Source organism: Aquila chrysaetos, chromosome 6 (assembly GCF_900496995.4).
Source record: "Aquila chrysaetos chrysaetos chromosome 6, bAquChr1.4, whole genome shotgun sequence".
In the NCBI taxonomy this organism is placed as follows: domain Eukaryota; kingdom Metazoa; phylum Chordata; class Aves; order Accipitriformes; family Accipitridae; genus Aquila; species Aquila chrysaetos.
This window is the reverse complement of record NC_044009.1, coordinates 17540113-17567047: the sequence shown is the minus strand read 5'-3', so window position 1 is coordinate 17567047 and position 26935 is coordinate 17540113. Positions and strand designations below refer to the sequence as shown.

General features: G+C 37.1%; 1 protein-coding gene across 6 annotated transcripts in view; it reads left to right on the top strand.

Moving 5' to 3' along the window:
• Positions 1-24007, top strand: part of CALCRL (calcitonin receptor like receptor) — a 73993-nt gene extending 49986 nt beyond the window's left edge. For all 6 annotated transcript variants that reach the window (XM_041124060.1, XM_041124061.1, XM_041124062.1 and 3 more), the window contains 7 exons: positions 4415-4541; positions 6149-6302; positions 7532-7592; positions 7714-7780; positions 13706-13924; positions 14291-14332; positions 20246-24007. In XM_041124060.1, the coding sequence (XP_040979994.1) occupies positions 4415-4541; positions 6149-6302; positions 7532-7592; positions 7714-7780; positions 13706-13924; positions 14291-14332; positions 20246-20467 (892 nt within the window). In that variant the 3' untranslated portion in view covers positions 20468-24007. The remainder of the gene's footprint in view (positions 1-4414; positions 4542-6148; positions 6303-7531; positions 7593-7713; positions 7781-13705; positions 13925-14290; positions 14333-20245) is intronic.
• The last annotated feature ends 2928 nt before the right edge of the window (positions 24008-26935 follow it).

Here is a 26935-nt window from a genome sequence, read left to right as displayed (position 1 = left end):
ACTTTTCAGCTTTTTCTGACTTCTTTTCTTGAGGACAAACCAAAACATTTGTGGGTTTTAATCAATTTATTTGCATATGACCTGTAAAAACAATGCTTACCATTTCCAAATTAATTTTCCCTCCACAAAATCAACATGTGAAATGGCTCTGAGTCCTTCTAAGAAGCTTCATTTTGCATTAAGAAGAGCTATACCGTTGCTATAAATGTCACAAAAAGTTTAACAGACTAAATATCTAATGTGGCAGGACAAATGCTTTGACATAGACTTCTCAGGAGAAAACAAAAAGATTTGGAATATGATATGATTTTAAAAGTTCAGAGACAGTAAAGCATGAATTTTCTCTACTATAATATGAAAACCAAGCCAATTTCATCTTGGCTTGTGGCACTTGCTGCAAAAGCAGGTGATCTGCTTTGCTACCGTTGTGTCATGTTTGTCTAACCCTCCAGGGATTTTTTTCTCCCTCTGGTAGAAGGATCATCTCTCCTCAGAGAACCACATGGAATTAATCCAGACCCACAAACCACATTTTCTAGACTGTGGTTATGTTGGGATATAAAAGGAAATTAGAAAATTTAAAGGAAGCTAAAGTAAGTCCTCTACAAGCTGTTCTCTTGGGATGTACAGTTCCTCTAAAGTATTTTTAGTACCAGAAGGGTATTTAAGGATCTAGATTAATACCAGGATGTATTATGTATCGGCTGAAGCTTGTATAATTATTCATAGCTTTAACAGGTGGACTTTTTTTTTTGCTATTGTGTGGGGGTGCCTCTGAATTTGTCATGTTTCCAAAAAATTTATTCTGGTAGTCGATTGATAGTTTCCAGATGACATTTGCTGGATTGCTGACCATTAGAATATCTTTAAGTTTGACTAAAAAGTGGTACTTTTCTCTATTAGAAAAATGACAGTTTTTTTCAAATATCTTCTGCTTTTCAAATATCAAGTACTTGGGTTTTGGATGAAATTTTTTTTAAGATTAAAATGTTTCTGTGCATTTTATTTTTTCATTTGAAATTCTGTTTTTTCTTCAGAAAATTGTCTCATTGGAAATAGTTGCCCAGTTTGTGACTTGTGTTCCCCAAGTGGATTGGAGTTCTTGGTTTAATAGCATAAAATTGGCGATAAACTTGGAACAGTGATCTTCCCCTCTGGAAATTCATCTATGACACATAAATGTAACTTCTTGCGGTGGCTCTGCTTTCTCATTCTGTTACATACTCTAGATCGTACATGTGTTTATTATAAAACTTCTGTTAAAATAGTTGTATGGTTTTCATAAAGAAAGAAAAACAAGGCAAGAGAAAACTTAAAAAACCAGTGAATTCAGAGAAAGGGGAGCTATAATTTGAAAGATGCCCCCCCAACCCAAACAAAACCCAAACCAACCAAGCAAAAAAAACCCACCTGAAATAAAGGAGTTGTTGTTGATCAAGCATCATGTCAAATCACTTGACAGCACTCGCAGAGGATAGCAACACTACACTTAAGGAATGGGCAAGCAACTGAATGATAGATGATAGAGAGATAGGAGGTTCCTAAGTCACTTTACCTTAATTTCAGCTGAATGGCTAATTCCCCTTAGGTGCATATGAGGACCTCACTGGTCGAATTTAGCAGTATTTGAATACCTTAAAAAATTAGGTCTCAAACACATCTGGGGGCTTTTGGAAATGTTACCTTTTTTCTTTTGGAGAAATGAATTTTTCCCTAATGCCCAAGACATACAGAAGTCAATATAGGAAGGGAAATAGGTAATTTAGCAGGAGGTCTGTTTTTATTTTACTGCATATATTTCAGTCCAGGGGTAGGTCATTCAAATGTTCTTAGATCATAATTATGAGAATTAAGTGGTTAAAGGATATTATGTCATTAAGAAAAACAGTCAGAAAAAGGAATCTAGGAAGGGTAACAGAGAAAGGAGGGTGGGGAAGCTTAGGAAAAAATCCTTTTATTACCAAAAGCAGTCTTCATTTTTAAATGTCATCAGTCTTGCTTTCTTGTTTCTTGTCCGGTGATCCTTTCAATCCTTTTATGCATGGGTGGAGGTGGGTGTGGATGGGTGTGTCTGAATATTCAACAGGAACAGCTGCTGGATGACCCTGAGAGATGGCCCCATTAGCTGTACGTGCTTTTCCTTGCCTGTGCATTGAAACTTAACAATAAGCAGACAGAATTCCAGAGTTCTTCAGGACTTGTTTACACAAAGCCCTTAGCTGGAATCTAGAGTTGCCTCTCTTTTCATATATAAACCATATAGGAAAAAAAAAAAAACCAACAAAACATTTTCAAAGAACATTAAAAACTGCATATTACAGAGCTTTATGCATTTTGGGGCATTAAAACAAAGGACAAAGATAAAATTTTAAAAAGCCTAATGGAATATGCTTTATCACTTAATTCATATCCAAACCTGTGTTCTGTATTTCAGACACTTTTTTTTTTCTATTTTCATCAGGCGAATAACCCTTGGCAACCAGAGATTCATGTAGGGTAGTTCCTTGTGCTGCATGACAGCACTGGTTTCTAGAGTGGTTTCCTTCCCCCATGTTTAGGGACATGAGGCTTAGAATGTCTCAGGGCTCCAAGGCTTGACTTGCAGAAACTCCGCCTGATTCATGGTACTGCACTGTGCATATCTGAACCTGTTAACTTACTCCACGTATCTGTGGGGTGCTTCATATGCTCTTCTTGTGACAGTTGCAAAGAATGCAACCAAGAAGCGCAGTCACCTCTAGCCACTCTTTTTTGACTGTCTCTCTTGTTCAGTGGGGTCATTTTGCTTCTTACTTCATCTGTCACATTCTCAATGGATCTCAGTATACCCCCCCAGCTTTTGTGACTATTCCATAGCTGCATTTTTCAGTTAAAATATGAAGTTCTCTGTCTTGCCCTCCCAAATTAAAAATGAACCACAATGTCCATACTTTATCTTTCCTTCCAGGTGTGCTATTTGAGAAGGCTAGAAAACTTGATTATTTTTTTTTTTCCCAGTGTGACAATTTAGGCTTGTCCCCTGCTGACCTTGTCAATATATTTCTGATTTCTCTAACAGTGAACAGCAGTTGCATGTGTAAGTGATAGATTTTCTTCCTCCGGTTAGTCATTTCATTTTGTCAATCAACTGCACTCCATATTGCTGGCTGTTAAATGGAGGTAGGTAGGTGTGGTTATAAAGCACAGACTCTTTACAGCTGAGGCTCCAGTAGATGCTTTCTCTGAAGTAACTGAAGAGCATTTCCTGAGAGTGACCACAGTACCACAGTCTTTATCACTTCTCTGTGTGTGTGGGAGAGGTTTCTCTGAGCAAACCTAACCCTGCAAAACTGGGCTGTGTTCCTGACTGCCGGTACTTACGTGCCATATGACTCTGATCGAGTCAGTTTGCTCGTGTGTGCTGCGCGCCCCCTAACTTAAATCTGAAAGGATCATTTTTACCCAACTTTGTAAACCCATCATCTGCTTTCATAACAAAATGGATGTTACTTGCTCTTCTGGGAATTTGGAGCGTTAAGCCTTAATATGTCAATGATCTGAATTGTTTATATATCCATATAGGCTTTCTGTCTTCTTTTGTGTTTGTCTCTAAAGCTGAATTTCTTTGGAAAAACTTGAATGAGAAGCACTCCTGCCTCTTGGAATGGCACTAAGTTAGACCTGCTTTCTCTAGAATGACAGACAAATAGAAATTTGCTGCAACTATGTTCAGCTTCTAGTATTATTTAATATTATTGAACCTCTGTTTAAAATAAAGCAAGTCCTTCCAAAGATATTTTTCTCTTTAATTTTATTGCAAGTTTAAAAGCAAACCTTGAAAATTAACACAATTAAATGCAGTTATATATTGCATTTTATAATTGTATTGTATATACGGTTTATAACTTAGTTATATACAAAAGTCAAAATAAGATTTGTGTTATTTTACTTATTTGGGTATTTCTCTAGCTATAGGATTAAGGGAGAAAATGACAAGAATGTGAGTAAAGGAATTATCCTCAAAAAATCTTTACAGGTTTGGGTAAATGGAAACATAGGGTAAGACAGCTTCTTCAAGTTCAGGTGTGATAGTTAATTGGGAAATTCTTCAGGTACCAATAAAATAAAGGTATACATCTTCTGACACATGTTATATTATCGCTATTCAAATCTTTTTTAGATAGCCACTGCAAAGCAGGTCCTTCACTGTAAACATATTGAAACTGAATGTACTTGCTTTGCCTCCTGTTGGCATTTAAGGGAAGGTGTTACCTTTCACATCGTTCTATTAAATTTGGACTGGAGCTGAAGAAAGCGTTGATGTAAGACTTCTTAATAAAATAAAGAGCTCTAGTATTTCAAAATTTCAGAGTTGTCCCCAAGTACACACAGTTGTCCCCCTGTGTATTCATTTGTTCTTGTTTCTCTTTTCTAGGAGCTTGAGTTGCCAAAGGATTACCCTGCATAAAAATCTATTTTTCTCTTTTGTTTGCAACTCTGTTGTAACAATAATTTCACTGACTGCAGTTGCCAACAATCAGGAGTTAGTTGCAACTAATCCAGTAAGTGAAAGTATATTTGGCAGCCTTGTTGATTTGTACGTGAAAAGCTTCAGCAACACAGAAGAGATAAATGAGACATGAATAGTTGATGAAATGTTGTATATAGCTAGGTTAAAATGTTCAGTAATGATGTATCCATGTTACGTAGTACAACAGATGTCTAACAATGATTTAGGCATTTCACATTTGAGGTTTCAAAATAGTAAAAACACTCTGAGACAGAGCATACTGAACTGCTTTTCTGAATTTGTACAAATCGCTTTTGCACTGAAAAAAATGCAAGAAAGTAGCCTATTTTAGATGATGTCAGTGAGGTTATGACAGTTGAATTCACTAATGAAAGGCAGTAAATAAAGCTTTGGAGTGTATTTTGTATGCCAGAAAATTTCCTATGGCTTTAACTTTGCCATCTTCAGTTGAAATGAGAAGAATTTTTTTTTTTTCTCCCCCCGAAAGGATCTAAAGCTGATGCTTATATTCTAAAAGTAAAAAGCAAAATAAAAAAAGCCATCCATTCGGGTCTGATTTTTCCCTCTCTCATTTCCTGATAATACTGGGGTAAGTGTGAATCAGTAGCCTCTCCCAAAAGGCTAGGAGTTATAGCAACGGAAGAGCCTGAAAATGAAATACATAAACAAACAAATCCCTAACTATGGCTTTATTTTTATGTAGACCTGGAAGATAAATTTAAATTCTGTGAAAGTTGGGGCAAAACTCCAGAAGCTGAATCAAGTAAAAAGATAAATTCTCTTTCTCCTGTAAAAGCTCATCAAAGTGCTGGAAAACAGGCTTGAGATAGCTGCTAATAATCATCATCAAGTGAGTTAGGTAGCAGAACATGGTAAAACAATATTGATTTTTGGTTTGTTTTAAGCTAAGTACCAGAAATAGATCCATCAAACACAGCAGTTTTAGAAGGAGAAAAAAAAAAAGAAGGATCTACTGTGTCCTAATCTGCAAGTTAACTATTGCTCCTTTTTCACAACCTCACATTTTAGTCTTCACAATAAGTTATAACATTTCAACTGAAGAATATCTTTTGAATGAAGCTAAATATAAATATATGCCAACAAGAGAGCTTCCTTCCAGAACCTACTATGCAAGCTCTCAACAGGCCCTACGTGCAGTTATGGCTAGGTTAAAATTGGAAGTATTGTAGGCATTTTAAAAACATAAATCGTTTTCTGGAGTAGTTGTATGTTGTGATTGGTAAAACTGAGAGGGGCTTACCCTCATCACAGTACATTTTCGTGTGCAGTTACCATCAGATAATTTAAGGATTCCCTATTGTTTGGAATGGTCAAATGTGGCGACGTTTGCAGTAAGGGAAAATATCATTACAGCTTTCTGCCATCATGCTTGAGGATCTTGAGGTCCTCACGTTTGAATAATTAAAATACAGACTCGGTTACCATCTTTTTTATCACCATAAAGTATGGAATAGTAATTCCATGAAAATGCTATTTAAAAAAAAAAAAGGTGATTATAGTGAAAAACAGAATAAACATTAATGTTTGACTTGAGTAGTATTTTTTTGCCTTTTGCAAATAAAGCTCTGAGATTTTTGTAACTTAAAAATTTATATTGTCCTCTGCTTTTTTCTCCAGGTTAGTTGCAAAGTGTCACAGTTCATCTACCTGTACCTAATGGGTTGCAACTACTTTTGGATGCTGTGTGAAGGCATTTACCTGCATACTCTCATTGTGGTGGCTGTTTTTGCTGAGAAACAACACTTGATGTGGTATTACCTTCTTGGCTGGGGTATGCAATTTCACGTTCTGTATTTTCAGGCCAATGCAATCTCTTCCTCCTTTTCATGAGTATTCGAACATCTGTACCTTTGCTTCTCTGAGCTGGTAGCTTTGAACAACGATGACACACCCCTCTTCTTTGTCTGTAGTGTTTTAACAGGCTTAGAAATGTTAACGTAGGAAGTTGTATGTACCTCTGTCTGCTGAAAGAGAGATTATGCATTTCTGGAGTCAGGAAGCGACTCCTCCTTTGTATAGAGAAAATAGTCTCCTATTATAAAAAAGACATTAAGAAGTAATTATTCATTGTTCCTCATCTCGAAGATGTTTATTCAGGAATGAATGTTTGTTTTCAGAGAAGTCTCGCCATGTCTAGGGTGGAGGGTCAGAACTGAGTAAGAGATGGCCAAGGATTTATTTTTCCAGCAGTTCCACTTGACCTGTATTGTTCACTAAGCAAATACAGAATAGCTGTAGCTGAAGGTCTCAGGTAATATCAGTATCAAAACTAACAAGCTAAACCTGGTCATTTCAGATAATGTACAGCAGCATGTTCACAAAGTGCAAGTGAGGGTTTTCTCCTCAGCTTCAGTGTATTGGCACATTCAGCTGTAACATGACTTGGTACCTGGGTCACTAGCTGTCCAGCTACAGACACAGCTGAGATGTGGTTAAAAGATCATAGGTGCTCAGCAGTTTCTGAAAATTAGGTACTACCAGATAACTAATTTGCCTATTCTTCTTAAATTTTGAATTCGGCCTGGTTTCCAGAGTCTGTTTTCAAATTTGTTTTGCAGGTGACCTTATTTTCTGAATACCCAGCAAGTATGAGTGAGGACATGATCAACATTGTTAATCATACTGTTAAAGCTATGGTCACATATACAATTACCTTTTTAATATTACCTACCTGTTTAGCCTTATTGCAGCTTGTAGGCTGATAAACATCTGTGTTAATGAAGATTGATTGTTGCATTCTAAAAAGTTATAATTTGATTTGCCTTTTCTTTCTATGTGTTGGTATGAAGTTCCTGGCAAGACAGTGGGAATAAGGTTCCATACGCCCCTCGGAAAGAAATCTGAGAAAATAGAAACGGAATTGGTCCCTGTTACTTTATTTGCTCTGCAGGTATATAGTTTGGATGAGGTGAAAACACAGAAGATTCCTGCAAGAGATGCAAGTTTACGTAGTTATTAGCCAGGTTTATATATGAAGAAAACACTGTTTTTTCTTCTCAGGTTTTCCACTGATCCCTGCCTGCATACATGCCGTTGCTAGAAGTTTATATTATAATGACAAGTAAGTGGCATCTCAACTTGCTTTGCAAAACTGTTATGTTTTCTTTAAGGGAGAAAAAAAAGGAAAACAACAGATAATAAAATGCCAAATATTTTTTTCTTTTCCTGTTTGTTTTCTCTAGTTGTTGGATCAGCTCTGATACTCATCTGCTGTACATCATCCATGGACCTATTTGTGCTGCTCTGCTGGTAGGCATTTTTCAGATAATAATTTGTTTTTCATATTTGTTTTCTGGCTGTTCTTCAGGGAGTTACAAAGTTGGAAAGAGCCTACAGCTAACATGTAGAGGTCACTGTCATTCGCAGGACTCTCACTTAACACACTTGGTGCCTTAGATGCACCAGATACATAAGTCCTGGCCTTATTAAGGAGCTGTACCCCTGGTCCTTTGAGAAACTCAGGTTTTGCAATATTGATTATCATCCCACTTAAATGCTAGTGACAAGGAGAGGACTAAATGTTACCTGGAGTACTAGAGGGCCACTTTCAAATCCTTCCTTTAGCTGAGAGTGCTTTCTCACTGCCCAGGCCATTTACCAGGTTGACCCTATTACAAGCATCATTGTGTCCCTGTGCTAAGGTGGCCGAACAGCTACCAGACTGGACCTCGCTGAGGTTCAGAACAAGGGTTCTTGAATGTCATGACTGACTGTGGGTGGGAACACAGGATGGAGAGAAACTAGAGCAGGCCCTTGGGAAAGAACCAGTGGAAATAGTTCTGCAAGTAAGTGTGACTGCCCCTGTTCTGATACTAATCTAGCAATGTGTGCTTTGGCCACCCGGGTATTGCAACTCCTCTGCTTCATTAGTCCTCATGAACTCAGAGAACAGTGTTCTGTCTTACACTTCAAGTTAATGCCAGCTCTATTAGCCAAATGTTTACTACTGAAGACATTAAATTCTAAGTAACTCGCTCAAGACCCCACTGTATAAAAATCAGTGTTGTACTTACTTCAGTTATTCTAGGACTGAATTTAACCTATGAAAGTCGGGTGGTAGATTATTGCTAAATAGAAATAGGTGCATAATAAAAGAAAATACTAATATGTACCTACTTACACAATATCCAGATAATTAATATCTATGAATGCATAATGTAGAGAATGCTGTTGTGTAGAGGCATTCTACGTGTGACCAGAATGAGCTGCTGGCTATATGCTACAGTCATCTCTTTTACTGTAGCAGAAACTTCAAGCTCATCTGGCAAAAGTGTTGTATGCATGTCTGCTGACTTTTCTTACGGCTTTTCAGTTCATCCAAGGAAATTCATTAAGAATAAAAACATTGAGTAACTTTTTGGAAATAATTGCACTTTCTGATCTACACAAACTTCCTCTTCTGTTAAATTGTTAATGAATACTTGCAGAGGGCATTCTGTGCATAGCGAATTCTCTCTGAAGACCATTGCATAAATCCTGTGGTTCTTGTGACTCCCATTTTCATTCACAATGAAATTAGCTAGTGAACTTATATTTTGAAGATTGTGTTGCTATCATGACACACCTGAGGCCCTCTGCATGGGAAGTCAGAGGCAGTCCCCATGAAATTATTGAGATCCATGGCCCATGGGGTATGAATTATTACTGATAATGTCCTGTTAGTCAGGTCTGCTATATATGTTCATGTAAAGACACTTTAATGAGTGCTCTAATCTGTAAACTTAAAACCATTTCTAAATCCTTTCTAAATTTTCTTCTCTCTAATTTACACAGAAGGTGAAATCCTGTTTTCACAGAAAGGCATAGGGGTTTTTTGCTCACTTCAGTGGTACTGTATTTCACCTAGAATATGTATGCTATTCTGCATTGCCTTGTGGATTGTTACTTCCTTTGTCCAGGTGTCTTTTCACGGATATATCACTTAAGTAAAGCTCTTTAAAGCTGAAATATAATTTGTATTAGTGCTTGCTTAAATAACAACAGTAAAAAAATTTGTGTAAAATTATAAGACTGTACCATCTTCCATGAAATGACCTCATTTTAGGATGTAAGATCATTTTCTCCTTCCCAGTAGTGGCCTCTACAAAGTCACATTGAAAACCGTGACAAGACTCCTACTGATTTCAAATGTACTGGATCAGCCCCAAACTGTCAAGTGTTCTCCCCATTCAAGGCAACACTAAGAATGTCCTTTGATTTTACTGGAGGCATAATAATCGCCTCTGTGGGGTTGGTTTGGGCAGAATCTGTGTTCATTCTCTTTGCAGTTAACAAATATGTATACCTTTGATATTCTTGTATTTTTCATGAGCTGACTGAAGGCGTTTCTCTTGTGTTTTTCTTGCCTCAGTACCATCAGTAAATTTATTTGAAAACCATGTAGGAATAATAAAGATTAAACGCAACTACACATCTTGCCTGTGATGTGAAAATACCTTAAAGGAGTTGCTTTCCTTTCGGATAACAAAAAAATATGTCAATTCGGAAAAGACAAGCCAGGGATAAAGACATTAGAAGAAATGCATGTGTTTAGGCTTTGTGAACAGAACCCTCATTTGCTTAAGCAGCTTGCTTGCCAGATAAAATTTTCACACTTTACTAAGCATGACCTGCTTTAGTAGACATTTAAGCAACAATATTAAACTGCAAATTAGATAACAAGGGAGAAGACACTGTTTCTACTTTCAGGAGCAAGATCTCAAAAAACATGAAGAGGACTGTCAAGTGGGTGCCAGGGAGAATTGGCAGAAGCCAATGGGAATGTAACTCTTGTACATCACTGAAAAACCTACAATTACATAAAGTTAACAATAACGCTGCTTTTACGGTCCCTGTTATTACATAAATGTGGTCAGATCCCTGCCAAAGAAACTGGAAGTGGGAGCAGACATAGGTTGCATTTTGATTGGAATTCTCTTCAGTTGACCATTGAATTACAACCGTTTACCTAAGCAACCACAATTAAAGAAATAGTGTGGGAATGGAACAGTAGAGTGTGATGGTAGTTTTTACACTAGACAAATATTGATCAAAATGTAGGAGGTGAAAAAAGCAATGGGTTTGAATTTTAGTGAAAGCAGTAGTGAATTCAGTGTAGATTTCAGATGTGCCAGTGCACTACTGAATTAGTTTGCATTGGTGCCACTGAAAGAGTAGATTTTGATTTAGTTGTGCCATAATTTATATAAATAATATTACAGAGATTTTTTTTTTGCCCTATAATAATATTATGTATTAGTGTCTTAGACTGACAGCCTTTTATAGATGCAAATTGTTTTAGCAGAATAAGTAAGTGTACTCAGTGAACATGTACTAGAAGGAAGTTCAGGAGCTCCTAGCTTTGTCACTGACCTATTTAATGACTTCAAGCTGGACTCAGAACAAGACTTAGGAGTTTAGAAGTTGAAGGCTTAGCATTCATGTGCCTGGCCTTGGGAACGTCCACAGGCCAGGTACAAAACTTTTCTTCATGAGCATATACGGATGTTCTGCCCAAGCAAGCCATGCTCAAGCAGGCTAAGATCTGAAGCTGCATAACTATATTAAAAGCCACGCAATGGCTACTAGCTAGTATCTAAGAATATCTGAGTTTCTTGAGCTGAGAATGGTCTGTTTATATCATCCTAAGGAGGAATTTAAACAGAGTTTAAACCTACGTGCTAATAAGGATTACCATACTGCTTAGCACAAACTCAACAAGGAGAGAAGTAGAAGTATCAGGGACCTGAGGAGAGTTTAATTCAAGAACTGTGGCACCTATTGACTTACAAGCTCAGCTAAGTTCGTAGCCACTCTTAAGGCAGAACCTAAATTCTACTAAGTTCCCAGTACAGGTGCCAACATTTCTTTTTATCTAGGATTGCCTCCTCTGCCTTTGTTTCCATTTTTGTTCATTTGCCCAGTTCACTTTTCAGGTCACTGTGGAGCTGCTGGTATTTTACTCTGTGTTCATACTGCAGCTAACACAACGGGACTCCTTTGGGGCTTTACAAACCATCGCAGTCAATTTGATGATAACATATATGCAAGTAGTTCCACTGGCCTTCTTTTGCTGAAATGTAAAAATCTACTCACTACTTTGCTAAAGTCATGGCCTGTTTCTATCACTTTAAGAATTCAGTTCATCCTGATCTCACTGTATGTGTGACAGAAGAGATATACATCAAAAATTGGTGCTGCGTACTTTTACTGACAATCATACTGTTCTTCTCTGTCCTCTGCTTTCCCTCATTCATCTTTTCTGTTTACACTAATACCTATTTGCAAACTCTTTGTGTGCTTATTTTTGTGCTTTTTGGTTTTGGTGGGTAAGTGGAACAATTAGAAAAATTCTGTGCATTTCAGCATGTTGTAAATGAAATAATTTGCTGGGTGGTATTTCAGTCCTGGCTGCTGCAACTTTCATCTTCAGTTAGCATTCAAGGACAGTATTATAGGAATTGGCCATGCTACCAAAACACGAGAGGGCTGAAAACTCTGTGTTTGAGACATGCTGATGTTGAACTAGTAGATTTGAGAAGGATTAAATTTAGAAATGGAGGAAGGACTTATTGTCTATGTGTACTGTAGGAAGTTGGATGAGAATCGTGGGCTGCATAAAATCTAAATAAATCCCTTGAGAAAAAATCAGAAGACCTTGGTTGCTTAAACAAAGCTTAAAGGTAGCTGGAGACTTCCAGGAGAAATTCATGCAGTAGTTTCCTATGTAAAACAATTTCCTTTTAAAATGATTTAAATAGCATGTAAGTAGAATATAAATAGCATCACATATCTGTCAAGGGCCTTGTTGCTGTAACAATACGCAGCTGTTTATCATGAAAACCTTAACTGACATGAAAGAATTCCACCAGGGTTGTGGAGAACATGGTGACACACATGGTCTGAAATGGCTTCCCTGTTTGCACTTGTCCTACAGCAAGACAGAGACCTCCCCCTAGAAGAGGAATTCCTAGTCTTTTGAGAAGGGAGTTGTCTGTCTCTCTGTCTGCTGGCTTCTTCCCTCGCTCCCTACTTTTGTCTCTAGATAGTTGTTGACAAGGACAGACAATTATCTGGAAGAAGAGACAGGACCAGGTCTGTCCCTTCCATAGTGGGTCCCCTAAGCAGCATTGTCTTGTCTCTGTGCCCTTGGGCAAGGTGATGGAACTGGCTGAGCTCTCAAGGTCTCTTCTAGCTCTAGTTTCTATAAGAGGCTGCCATTATTGCACGATAGATGAAAATATGGTGTAATCATCCCTAACATTGCTGTTGCTCTGGTTGCTCACATCCTTAGGCTGTTGGGGGTGTGTGTGTGCGCGTGTACACACACACATATACGCGTGCGCGCGTGTGTGCGTGTGTATTAGTTTTGCGGTTGCTTACAATGAGTGCTCACGTGTTGAAAGAAAGTCTGCATAGCTGTGATTTCAGTTTGGGATTTTTTTTTTTTTTTTTTTTTTTTTTTTGTGAAACTGAATGAACAGATATGCACCACTGTTAACAAGAAGAGCCTTAACAGCTATGGAAATAATCATGTTCAGTAGTGCATGAGAATGATGTAGAGCATCATGTCAGTGCTTGCCCCATTTGCAGTTCTGCTGATTGATCCAAAAGTCAAACATTGGCCACTGTAAGAATGTTAAATCTGCCGTTTGTCTACAGGAGTATACAGTTCCTTGTAGCAGCATTTTGACAGCAATTTTATTTTCTTTTATTTTTTTATTTTTTAAAAATCTCATTTGTTTCTTTTCTATAAATTTGTCCAATTCATATTTGAAAAATAAAAAAGCAGCCTTTTGAATAACCATATTTAAATACAAAGAGGGAATAGTGTCATCCTCTTTCTTGACCAACCTAAAAAGACGTCATCATTGTAAAAAAACCTAATCATTCATCTGTGTGCTGTTATTGTGATAGCAGAGAGAAAGGTGCATAGATTGTTACATTGGAAGATGGACATTTATCTAGATGGACACTTGCTTATTAAGTTAGAGGAATGGATGTGGGCAATAGATGTTAGAGCCCACTCTCAGTTACTTAAAGGTGTTTTCAAAGAATTTTAACTCATACCTATTGTACAGTCACCATGCTATCCACGTAGTACGAGTTTTCTTGAGTTTCTGGGTTTTAGTATCACAAAACGGTGTGGGGGATTATTTTTCAGACTATCTTCAGTGTCATTTTCTTTTATGACAGGTGAATCTTTTCTTCCTGCTAAATATCGTTCGTGTTCTCATAACCAAGCTGAAAGACACCCACAAGGCAGAATCCAACCTGTACATGAAAGCAGTGAGAGCTACCCTGATTCTTGTTCCACTACTTGGCATTGAATTTGTGCTGTTTCCATGGCGACCAGAAGGCCGGATTGCTGAGGAAGTGTATGACTACGTGATGCACATCCTTATGCACTATCAGGTAGAAAGCATTAAACAGTTTTTGCTCGCTTAAGCTAGATAGCAGTTGGCATCTGAAGCAAATAAAGGAGAAATGATCTTGTTATTTTAATTTTTAAACACCTTCATGCAATATTCTTATAAATGACTTTAACTTTCTCGTTATGCTAAATTTTCATTTCTTAAAGGAAAGAAACATCATGGTAGGTAGCTGGACCAATACTTTTTAGTAATGTATTTTTAGAAATAATTCAGCAAGTTTACATTTGTACTATGTTTTCTTTGCTATCTATATCTGAATTTTATGTGGAACCTCTAGTTATCTCAAACCTGGAAAAATCCATATGCATGTGAAATAAAGCAGAATTTTTTAATTTTTATTTTACAGGGTCTACTGGTGGCTACAATTTTCTGCTTCTTTAATGGAGAGGTAGAGTAACAGTTTTTAATATATTTATAATACTTTTCCTATTTTATATATTTTTGGTTTGTTTCAGCAATTAAAGAGATGGTAATTCTTAAATAATTTTTTAAAAAATTTCTCAATCTAAATTTGTCAGGTAAAAAATAATTTAAAAAACTAATCTGGCTGCCAAGAGCAGAGCTTGGGAAAGACTATGCCATCATTCCTGGCATCTTTAGGTTCTTTAGGACTGACACTCTTGTGCTGAGCAATATACATGTCTCTTGATTATGTAAGGAATTGAGGACAGTTGTCGCTTTGATATGAGTTCTCAATAAATATCATGTAGAATTAAACTGTAATTCAGTATCCAGATGGTATATTTGTCTGTCTTAGAAGCTGTACAGCATCTGTTGTCCTGGAGAATCACTGTATTTGGTCTTTCTGCAGCAGGAATAGAGCATATTGCGTACATGTTGCTGTGCTGGGGTACTGTTGTGTTATGACATCTCTTTGGGAAAATTTTAGGCTGAAGTTTGGAAAACTGTTTTTTTAGCACTGCTGAGAAATACCATTCAAAAAATTAGAACTTAATAGTTTATCGTGCTTGGGTCAGAAATGTGTGTTGAATAAGAAGTGCACTTTTAAGGAATCATCATCAGTCAATTCCAAGAACAAACTTCTTTATTCTTATGTTAGAGGATTGTGCCGTATTTCAGTAATATATGGTTCTGATCCTGTTGAAGGTAACAAGCTTTGCTGTTATCTTGAATAGATCAAGGTCCTGTAACTCTGGAGTGCACACAGTGACTTTTCTCTAGGAACTCTGGTCCCCAAGCTGTAGAGAGTACACTTAGAGGGCCTTACAGTGTCAGAGATCAAAGTGGTAGAAAGGCTAAAAGAATATATATACAAAATCGTTCATATGGCTCTTGCTTGCAAAAGAACCCAACAACCCAAAAACTAAAACCACCTCACCAAAAAACTGACTGGTAGTTTTCCAACACTTCTGGCAGAGGAACAATTACAGTCCTACACTTATTCCTACACATCTGTTTGTTCATTTGTTCTACATTTAGTGCAGTTGCAGTATATGGCTGTAAGCAGATGTGTGGGAGTAGCCAGATGTTTTCATGTGACTCAACCCTTATTTTCTTTCATCAGATGTTATAAAATTGTATCAGTGTGCTTATATAATATTATTGGACAGTAACATTTACGTACAGGTAAATATTTAGCTAATACTAGAATTGATTTATGCAGATCGCCCTTCCTCCTCTTCCTAAGTCTGAAGTTGACTGAATTGCAATGAAACTACCATGGGCTTTCAAGGTTTTTCCCCCCCCCACCCCCAAAATGTAAGCATCTCAATGATTTTTTGCCAAGGAGGCAGAAAAGATGAAGGTAGGTTTTCTCACAGTTTGGTGGGCATGGAGCAGTGTTTTTGATGTGATCTTAACATAAAGTAGATCCAGGTTCAAGTCCCTGCTTATGTATTTGATTGAAAGCAGAACACATCATTAAGCGTTCTGGATCTGATTTGATCACTTGCCCACATTCCGCACTGATATTTCACACACTCTTTCTGTTCTAAATGTTATAGTTCAGAATGCCTTCTAAAAACAGATATTTGGAAGAAATCAAACAGAATTTGTTCTGCTCCAGTGCAAAATGGGGGGGGTAGGGGGGGAACGGTCTCTGCAGTTTCTATGAAACAACATTGTCCACTTCTCAGCTCAGCCCTTTAATCCTTGTGGATCTTCTGAGGCTACTTTGTTACTTGAACAAGTTGAAACCCTAATTTTAAAATATGATACAATCAGTAAGAATGGTATCTGTTAATATTCCATTGTTACAAACTCATATTTTTTACGTGCTCTCTTCTGCTGTGTAAGAAAGGCAAACCTGAGTCATCCCACTAATTCAGTATCCTAAATTCACCATGGGCTGATCAGTGGTAAAAGATGAGCTCTTCCACAACTCCTACAAGTGGTGACAGATGAATCACTTCTTGCACATCTGCCAGCAGGATAATGTTAAAAGGGGGTTTTAACCATTTGAACATTTATTAATTTAGACATTTAATTTTTAGACCCTATGCCTTGACTTTGTCAGTTAAACATACATGTCTGTATTTGCTCTCTCTAGAGTGGAAGTTTATGCTTTTTAAACCAGTTTTGTGTTCAGTGCTTCAGTGACCACTATTCATTTTTTATTTTTAATTATACCTTGTTCAAGAAGGGACTTATTGCTTTATAAACAACTATATCAGTAAGGAAATCCATGGGGAGAATGACGGTGTAGTTAGGAAAAAATCGTCTGCACAGAAAAAAGGGTTTCCTTTCTCTGCTTCAAGATTCTGCTCCTGGCATGCGAGCCTGCAGGCACACGTGTGTCCTGTTGCCATTATAGTCTGTTGCTGTCATACCAAATGCCTGAACAAAGCCTGCAACTGTGGCTTTGCTGTTGTGTAGATACTGCTGCTTTATCATCACCTGTCATAGCAACAGCTCATTAGAGACTCTGCAAAATGATAGGCATCAGAGAGTGGTGTTAACGCTTGTCTGCAGCAAGTCTATGGTTTAAAGGTGAATGCTGGTATTGGAATCGACACTGACAATGGGGCAAAAAATTTCCAGTGGGATATTAGCAATTAAAAATACTAAAAGCACTGCAGCTGTTTGTCCCAAAACTCCTACAGACAAGGGCGTACGTGCAAACCCTTCATCTTTATTTTCTGTGGCAGGGCTTCCCTAAGGACGCTCACATTTTGCTTATGTCCCAGCACCCCACAAAGATGCTGTTTGACTACCTCATCAGGTTTTCCAGTTCGAGTTAGACTAGAGTGGCCTTGGGGGGTGACACAGGCTGCAGTCAGAGGAGATAAATCACTAGAAAGAGTCCTATTGAGCTATGAATAACAGGTGATAATGATGACCTACATTATCCATGTAAGCTTTGTGGGGTTTGGATTTTTTTTTCTTTCCTTCCACTGGTCTATAGAAATGTTGCAGTAAAGATTGTGGTCTCAGGTCTGCAGGATTATACAATCCCATTCTCAACAGGCGAGGCTGTGTTGTGGGTTTTTTTCTCCTTGTTGGCTACTGAGCCTGTTTAGTTAGTGACATGTTAAACATCAAGCTACTAGTATGTTGAACTGATCGGAAGGACCCCTTTATGAAAACTCATCAAAAAGAGCCATTACTATCTAATAAGGTGAGAAAGCAAGAATCTTCCAGCTGGAACGGGTGCCTCTATTAATGACTGAGAAGTACAATTATATTTATTACATTACTTTCCTTCATTAAATGCATTGTATAATACCCTTTCTTATAACAAAGTAACAAATTGCCGCCCCTCCTAAGTTGAATTTACAGCTCTGTGCAACTGCTCAAAGCTGAGGAAAGAGCGCTAAAAGATCTGTTTTCCCTTCGTTGCTAGACATGCATATTATTAAACAGAGTATAATTAGTGGTGAAAATTATTTGTCGCATTGATTTTTTTTTTTTTCCCCATCTTCTTCTATAAATGATTGATTGGATGGTTTAGAGAAGACTGAAAGACAGTACTAATTATTGAAAGGATGCAACACCCTACAAGAATAGACATGTAGCAGGACAGAGGTGAAATACTGATTCAGCAGTAACAGAGAGGCTTTGGGAAGAGTGCCAGAAATACATGGCTTAGAAATGCACCGAGAGCGCGCGATGGGCACTGAGACGGGCATAGAGGAAATGGTGTTTGCCCATACAGGAAAGACTATTTATAGCAATCTGTCACTGGCCAGAGAGCAAGCTAAACAGACTGTTTTCTCCCTAGAAGTAGCCCAAAGGCACTTGTCTTGCAGGAATACTGATGGCTTTCTTGAGCTATGGGGACTGATATCCTTTAGGACTGGTTTACAAATATTATTAACAATTGAAAATAAGACGAACAAACAAGTGCTGCTGAAGCAACCTGGAGGAAGCGTGGGAGAGGACCTGAGTGTAAGGCTTTTTTGCAACTTGGCAAGTCTAGTTTATTCCCCAGCTCTGCCAATAGACTTCTTTGACCTTGGTTAAGCCATTTAGTTGCAGTTGCTGACGTTTTCCCATCTCAAGCCTGTGTTGTCTAAAGTGAAAATTACTGAATATGTAATTTTTTTTGTGGGGGTGTACAGTAAAACACTAACCTTATTGATGTAATTCACTATGGAAGGGAGAACAAATGGAGCATAGCTTAGTGATGTGCACAGATTGATTGATATGATTTAAAAATAAATTCCAAGCTTCCTTCTAGGAGAAGATGGAATTTTGAATATGCATCTTCTCTTGGCTTTATGAGGGATTACAGGAAATGGATTCAACCCATGTGAAGATTTAAGGCTATATCTTGCTATGCAATGCAAATTACTTAATCGAACCCTTCCTGTGATGAACCAAGAGCTCTCCATTTGGACTCGGAAGAAATATAGACTTTTGATATGAAGAGCGATAAGATCAGATACTCAGAAGTATTAAGAAACTTGATTTCTCTTCAGGGTTTGTAGATTTGTGTTTAGATGTTTTGAGTGGATTGGAATGGTTTTATGAACAGTAAAAGAGCATCTCCTTTGCCCTAAAATACTAATGTCTTCTGTTACTCAGTTGATCCTTCTTCCCTTACGCTTTTATATTTTCTTTGTAAGGATTTTGAGAAATACGAAGTTCTCCTTTAAACAGAGGATTCTGATACCAGACTGCAGGAAGTCTAAAAATTACATCCCTTTTCTTCTATTTATTTTTATTTTTCATAATTAAAGCCAGAGTAAAATTAGACAAAAGACTACATTGTGTTAGGGAAATGTAAAGCAAACAAAAAAGAAACCCTGAAGACGTATGGAAAATCCTAAAAATATTTACCCACTATATCAACATTTAACTGGGGGAATCACTGTTCACTGTTTAGTTCTTTTGTATGTAACAAAGTGAAACAAAGGTCATGCTTGTGAATGAGGCTTGTGATTTGGGGTGCACTGCTGCATAAATGTGTCGATGTCCCCCTCAGCGTTTCTTGAAAGTCAGTGCCTTGCCAGTCAACACAGGAATACTTTGTGTACAAAGTCTGGCTGAAGAGGAAATTAAATATTCATGATCTGTGGGCAGTTTTTTTAACATTAAAAAAAAAAAAAAATCCCTTGAAAAAGCAGCAACAATAGCTATTACCATTCTTAACATTCCTCACTTGGCATCTGCACTGCAAGAGTAATTCCATGTGAATTTCATGAATGTGGCACTTCATCAATCCAATATGCACAGGTGTTTAACCATATTGTAGGAGAGGAAGGCTATGATAAACATAACATCCTTTCAGTGGAGACATGTAAACCAGCTGGGGCCTTCAGCTATTTTATCATCAGCTTTATTTTTAACGCTGGTGGAAATACGGAGTTTGGGAAATTGTTCTTCTATTCATTTGATTAAGGTATGGTCAGAAATTAAGAAAGGCTTTCTTGTTCCAGAACCATAGCAAATGTAAATGATGGTTTGTTGAGAGTATAAGAATTTACACCTGCTGAGGATGTGGCTTTTTGAATATAAGGCTAAATAGAAATGACCTTTTTCACCTGTAAATGTGATCTGTCCACGCTGGGCTTCAGTCCACAGGGGAGAAAGCAGAAAATTGTGTTGCTGCTGCTCCTCCGGTAACCTGTGCTTTTCCTGAGCAACTAGTACACTACAATTGTAAAATGTAACTATTTCACACCAAATTTGCCGAAGAATAATGCCTACTTAAATTGTAAATCTTTCAGAACCTCCTATGTGACAGATCACATGTAGGTACCCCCACGTTCCCGGATTACTGAGCCTTACTCCCTAATTTGCTTAGACACGTTTACTATGGCACTCATGCATAAAAAATGAAGTCCAGTGATATCTTGCCAAGTGTTTTATATGCATTACTTTTTGTTTTCTGGCATAGGTCCAAGCTGTTTTGAGAAGACACTGGAATCAGTACAAAATTCAATTTGAGCACAGCTTCAGCCACTCGGATGCTATGCGCACCGCTTCCTACACCGTATCGTCAATCAGTGATGTTCAAGGCTACAGCTACAATCACGACTGCACCAGTGAACATTTAAATGGGAAGGGCTACCATGACATGGAGAGTGTTGTTTTAAAAACTGAAAAGCTGTATGGTTGACTGCCAAAGGTTCGGCATATGCCAGTGTGCTTACCCTCGTGAACTCCAAGTGTGATTTAATGGCTTCCTGGCCAGAAGATTTTACCTAACTTGGGATATGTTATTCTCCTGAATGATGCAAACTAAACCAATGTGTTTTTTCTTATGTATGTATATATATGCATATATACATATGTTTGTGGTTTTGTATCTATATAGTATGGACATCTGTACATATATATATATATATGTATGTGCATTTATATAAGGATACAAACTTTGCCTCTTCAGTTTCTACTGTGTAGACAAAGTTGGCAATTTTTTGTACAACGGGAATCAATGGAGGATTTCTTATTTTCTTGGAAGTTTGTATAAGACTGTGTTGTGTTGAAGCCACTTCATTTGCCTATAGAATCTTGGAGTGTAAATACCATACTGTATTGTCTTAATTCAACCTAAAATAGAACAAAGGAAAATGGTTAAAGTAGGTGCAATGATAACTATAGATTGTCCAGGTTAATTTTGTGTCCAGTATTTGACTGTCAGAAAAGCCTAACATGTAGTCTGAGATAACAGACTCGAAGATATTGATGGTTTGGTTTGGTTTGGTCAGGTTGTTTTTTCCACTATTTTAAACCAAGCATAGAGACACCAGTGCAAGTCTGAGACTCTACTTCTGTACTGCAATGTAATATTTTACAGCAAGCTTTGAGCAATTTTATTTAAACTATTTTTGCATATACAGGAGTGTCTCCTTCTCCTCAAGTTTATGGAAGTTTCTTATTGGCTTTAACACAGACAAGATCAATGAGGCCTTACTGCCAGAAAGAAAAGTAGTAACCTGTGTAACTGTAAATCCTTCCAGACACTAACACATAGTTGAAGCTGATGGAACTTCACTGTGTGCTTAAGGAATTTACTCAAGATCATGTACAGAATTTGTTGTAGTCATGTAGGTTTGTTTTATTTTTAAGTATTTCCCTGGCCATATGCTTGATAATTTATTCTTTCATTCTTGGGGCAAAGTTTTGATTAATTTTGTGGGGGTTTTTTTGTCTGAGAAAAGCATGCAAGACTGAACGCAATGCAAATGACATACTACATTTAAAGCCAGTGTATGACATTCAGACTAACCAAGCAAATTAGTAAATGTCAGTATTTGGAAAAATCCACCATAAAGTTTGTCTTATAAAAGTTCAAAACATTATGGATTGAGAATTTTAATATTATTTTGGAGTGCTTGACTCTGAATCTCTATCTATCTATCTATCATCTCAGTTACTTAGCTTAGAACAGTACTTCAGAAGTTGTTTCTTTGGTTCTACTGCTGAATAAAGGTCTCACTGAAAATAAGGAGGTTGTCAGGAAGGTCTTGAGAAAATGTGTCTTTATAGCAATCTATGTTTTCATAAATCTTTATGCTTTACAGAAAGAGTAGTTTTCTTAAGTGAAATGACAAAAATGCTCAAGAATAAGGGCATGATATGAGTTTAGAAAAGTCTTACTAAAAATCACAAAAGTAGAAAAAGTTTTTATTTTGCAGATAAGTCTACTTCAAGTGGGGAAAAAACAAAATGAAGAAAAGTAGATGCTGGAGTTGATAGACTATTATGCTAATTAATGCACATCTGATGCATATAAGCTGGTGAAAAAAAATGAAAGGCAGTTCTTTCTGAGGCCATTTCAGTTTTAAATACTTAATTTTGTATATGAACAACTTGATTTTAACATTCAAACATTTTTGGCAGTAGCCTTTCTGTAAGCTTCATTAGCATCTAGTTAATTTGCTGTCACAGTGGTTATTGGTTTGTGACTTCATAAGGCTTTAAATGCTTTCTATTTAGAAGGAAAACATTAGGAGGATGCGGTAAGTTCACACCACTTTCTGTAGTTTTTTTACAGTTCTTGTGTCAGGAGTTTGAATTTAGAAGGTGTTTTATTATCAAGATTTCTGTTCTTCTGCAAGGCTGGTTGATTGATGGGAATGATTTGAAAAATTGGTTGGATTTTGCACTTTACTTTAGAATAGTGTGAAATCTGGCGATCAGATGTCACAACCTCTTAAATTGTAAGAATACAGTAGGGGTATCTGCTACAACATGATTAGAGGTTACTTACAGCTCTGCTTGCTGATCTGTGTAGTGTTACTTAAAATCTGTGCAATGTTCTGAAAATATTAGTGGTGCAGAAAATCCCCGCTCTGCTATAGCAGCTTTACACTTGGGGGACCAGATCTTCAGCTGGTATAAATCTCTCTTGAGTTCCATTTTCAGAATCAATGCGTACCAGCTGAGAATCAAAGCCCAGGCAGATATCTGTCCATTCAAAAGTGCTTTGAAATCCTTTATGGCATATTATCAGACAATTATTTCAATGGTACCTGGTAGGTTGTTGTAATTAAAACCTATGTGACAGTTTAGAGTGTGATACAATATTAGATTTTGAATTAAGCTTCCTTCTCAGCTAGGCAGTTCAAATTTTATAGCCTATAAATTTTTATCATTTAATGCAAAGTACTAGTTGCTAATTGCTCCCTGTCCTCTGTTAGAGAAACTTTGTAATGGTAATTTAGAAGGGAAAATTGGTTTTACACAGAAATCATCCTACTTCTAGGTGGACAATCACAGCATGCTTCTAGGCACACATCTGTCTTCACTTTGGAAAAGAAACACACATCCAGCTGGATGTGCAAGAAAATGTTTGCGGCTGTGGAGGGTTACACGGCATAGGAGGGCTACATTTCCCCCATCCTCAGGAGGCTAGTTCCTATTTTGCGTTGGAAAATATAAATTCCCTGTTTTGTCTTCCTACCTCACCTTTTTCAGTTCCTACACAACCAAGAGAAGGGTCTGTTTCTTCAAATGTTTTTCTGTCACAATAAATTAAATTCAAATCCTTATGCTGATTTCTCATGGCTTATTTTCTACTTTACAGAATGTTGTAGTCCTTATCTGTATTCTCTGGGATGGAAGTAAACTCTGTTTTGGTGGGGCTGTGAGATTCCTTTGAACATGCAAACAGTTACCTGTTGTTATTTGCTCTTTATTTTTTTGTTGTTGTTTAGTGAGGATTTATTGTATCAATCTACAGGGGCTACAGCAATAGTTGTCTTATATTTGGTATCTGTAATACCAGCATGTTAGCATTCTATGAGAGGGAATGTCTATTTTTCATGCTACTGTCTTCAGTTAATAAAATGCTCCATTGCAGGGTCCTCTCTGTTGTTAGTTTGTTTGTTTTAATGTTAGCATTTTTGCTGTGTGTTTTTTCCATTGTGATGATCTACTACAGTATTTGGCTGTAGAAATGCTGCAACATGTACTCCTTTTCATGTCATGAAAGTTTTGGGCTGGAAACCAGGCAACATCAAGTATTGTACTATGTAAATAAGATAAATAGAAGCTATAGCATTGTATTTATTGCTTACACTAAAAATGAAAGGGAAAAAATGTGAAATTTTTCGGTTGTGCTTTATTTTCACTTTGTTCATATGAATCATCATGCATTTTAATTGCTGAAAGAACTATTATGTTTGTGATCAATAAAATATTACTACATTTATTCAGATCTCTTGCGCTGTAACATGGAAACAACAAAGCTGGTCTAAACTAGGCTTTCACAGATGTCTTAACTGTGTTAATTAAATATTAGCCCACAGAGAAGGTCATTACATAGAATTACTAACAATTATACAGCTTTTAAGTGTTTTGTTTAGTTAATACTTACATTTTTAATGCATAGTAGAGTGTTGCATTTCTGGAGGAAGCTTGCATAGGTGACTTAATACAAGATGGGCTGCACTTAAAATTATTTACTCAAAAGCTTCATATTCCTATTTCTTCTCTCCTGGATCTGCCTTTTAATAAAAAGTTATTATACTTACTGATGTTAGGAAGCCAAATTTTCTGTTCCATCATGAGCTGACAGCAGAGTAGAGACTAAAGTAAATGTATCTATATCTTCTTCATTCCATCAGTCTAGGTGGAGTTCCTCTCAATATGGTGTTCAACCAAATCTCAACCAGAGACTTATGTGTGCAGAAGCTGGTTTGTTCTGTAAGACCTACAAGAAGGCAATAGAAAAAAATGAGTGAGATTTCCCCCGCACCTCTCCCCTGTAGAATTGATGGCATCTGCACAAAAGCTATGAATGACAGGTATGTTTTAAATCTGTAGAACTGAGTCTGTTCTTTGAATACTGAAGCCTATCTGACTTCAGAGAGATGCCTACCAGCATGTAATTGCTAAACTTTTGAATGGTATCAGGTGATGATCACTCTAATACAGATAGGGGAAACGCCAAAGTACGTGGGCACTTAATCTACAACTTAAGTTATCACTTACCCAGCTTGCCCTTCTGCACAGGCACTAGCCACAGCAATATACGGGTGTCGCAGCTCTAGTGGGGAAGTATAATTGTAGTTACATTGGGCCCACTCCGGTCTCCCTACACTGTTGCAAGTCCGTTTCATAAACTGACCGGGTTAAGTATACTTCTACCTACAGTGATGACACAAGAAATTTAGGCATCTGTTTTCAAGTGCAATCTGCAGGAATTCTGTTTAACTTGCTCATTCATCCAAAACTGGGAAGTTGTTCTTTTTGTATGCCTTTGAGCAAATCCTGTTAAATTTAGAGCTGGACTGCTTATACCTGCTTCCTGACTGAAACACACTGTTTCAATTTTTTTTTTTAATTAACTCGTTTGAGTGAGTTTCTATCATACCTGTTAAAAAATCTGGCAAAACAACTTTAGAATAACCCATAACCTGTCTGCATTTTTTTCATCTCAGGCTGGTGCTCCTAGACTTTATGTTTGGGTGAACTGAAGGTGCGGATCACAGCTCGAGGAGTGCCAGCAAACTCCGCTCCTTCAGCAGACTTTTATTAAAAGGCGTATAGGAAATCTAGAATTGTTAAAAGTCTTAGTTAGGTAAACAAACAAAATGGTTCTTTGCTATATTCATTGCTAGCTTATAGCCATGAAAAGCAGTTCAATACTGCACTTAGCCTGTATTTCCTCATTTCAGAGATTTGGTTTACAAATGAGCACATATGATGACTCTATTCACAGTTTCCTTGTGATACAAGATTAAAAGCTAAGATATCACAAAAAACTTCAACTGAGGGCAAAAAACCCGCCAAACTAACACTTGGTAATTTATTTGCTATTGCTATGAAAGGCCTTGCTATAGTACGAGTTGCCATGGCCCTACACCCTTAACTTATTTCCAAATGGGAGGTAATATAACCCAGAACAGACAGAAATACAGCTAGAAATCTCACCCTAATTGGTAATTGAATTTCAGTTCTGTTGAGCTGTGATACAATAGTTATAACTGGAATAAGCTATGATTGACTAGTTCAATTTTTTTTTATATAGTTCCAAGTTGCATAAATTACTTCAGTATAGATTATATAACAAAACAGCAAATAAGTGCTGGTAAGTACGCTGCACTTTTTATTCTTTTTTTGAAATCTAAAGCTTTTCAAACTCTTTACACATAGTAGTAATAATTCATACCTCATTGTCCATGTGAAAAAGCTGAAAGATGGATTAAGGGGTTTAACCAGTGATAATGTTGCGATATAGCCTGTGTCCAGTTGATGGATTAAAGTTGTGCTTAGGACACAGAATGATGGCTGGACCTCAGCTATTTGGCAGTTCTGCAGGGGTGGAAAAAAAAAAAAGAAAAAAGCAACATTTTTCCTATATTTATTTTTGGGGGAAAATGAAAGTATGAGAGGGAATAAGTACTCAAAACAGAATAATAAATAAATGGGTTATTACCATTTTTTAAAAAAACATTAAAGACTACAGAGCTGAAGGGAGTTGTGGGGTGGCGGTTTTAGGAGACAAAGAAAATAATAGAAAGGAGAATATATTTTCATTGCACACAGAGCTCTAACCCCTCTAGAAGACAGCAAAGCAAAGGTCACTTCACAATTTAGAAGGGAAGATATGTACAAAACACAGAATGACTTTTAAAAAATGCTCAAAATAATATGGAAATTGAATTAGGGAAGGTTGTATCAGACTCAATCTATTTCTCGGTAAGCTAAAGAACGGTATTTTTTAAAACCTTAAAACAAAAAAAAAAAGAAGAAAAACTCTGCCTCTGTTTGCTTCCAGTGAGACAGAATCCTTTTGAGGTTGGATGTCAGGAAAGGATGTGTGGTAGTGATTGACGGTGGAGAAGAGGAAGAAATCATTGTCCTGGGCCTTTAAAACAACTTCACTCTGAAATCTCATTTCAGCAAAGGTGTATATATAAGCAATGCTGAGCTAAAGAAATGTACTCAAGAAAGAAAGAAAATAAGACTGCCTAATTAAACCAAGCAATATTTGAACACACAGGGATCTTAATACTACCATATGTATGATACCCATATTTAAATTGTGCTGATGTCCAATCAACAAATGCACAATCTCCCAACTCCCATTCCTGACTTTGAGCAGGAGCTTGTAATTCCAGGTTATTCGGTTGAT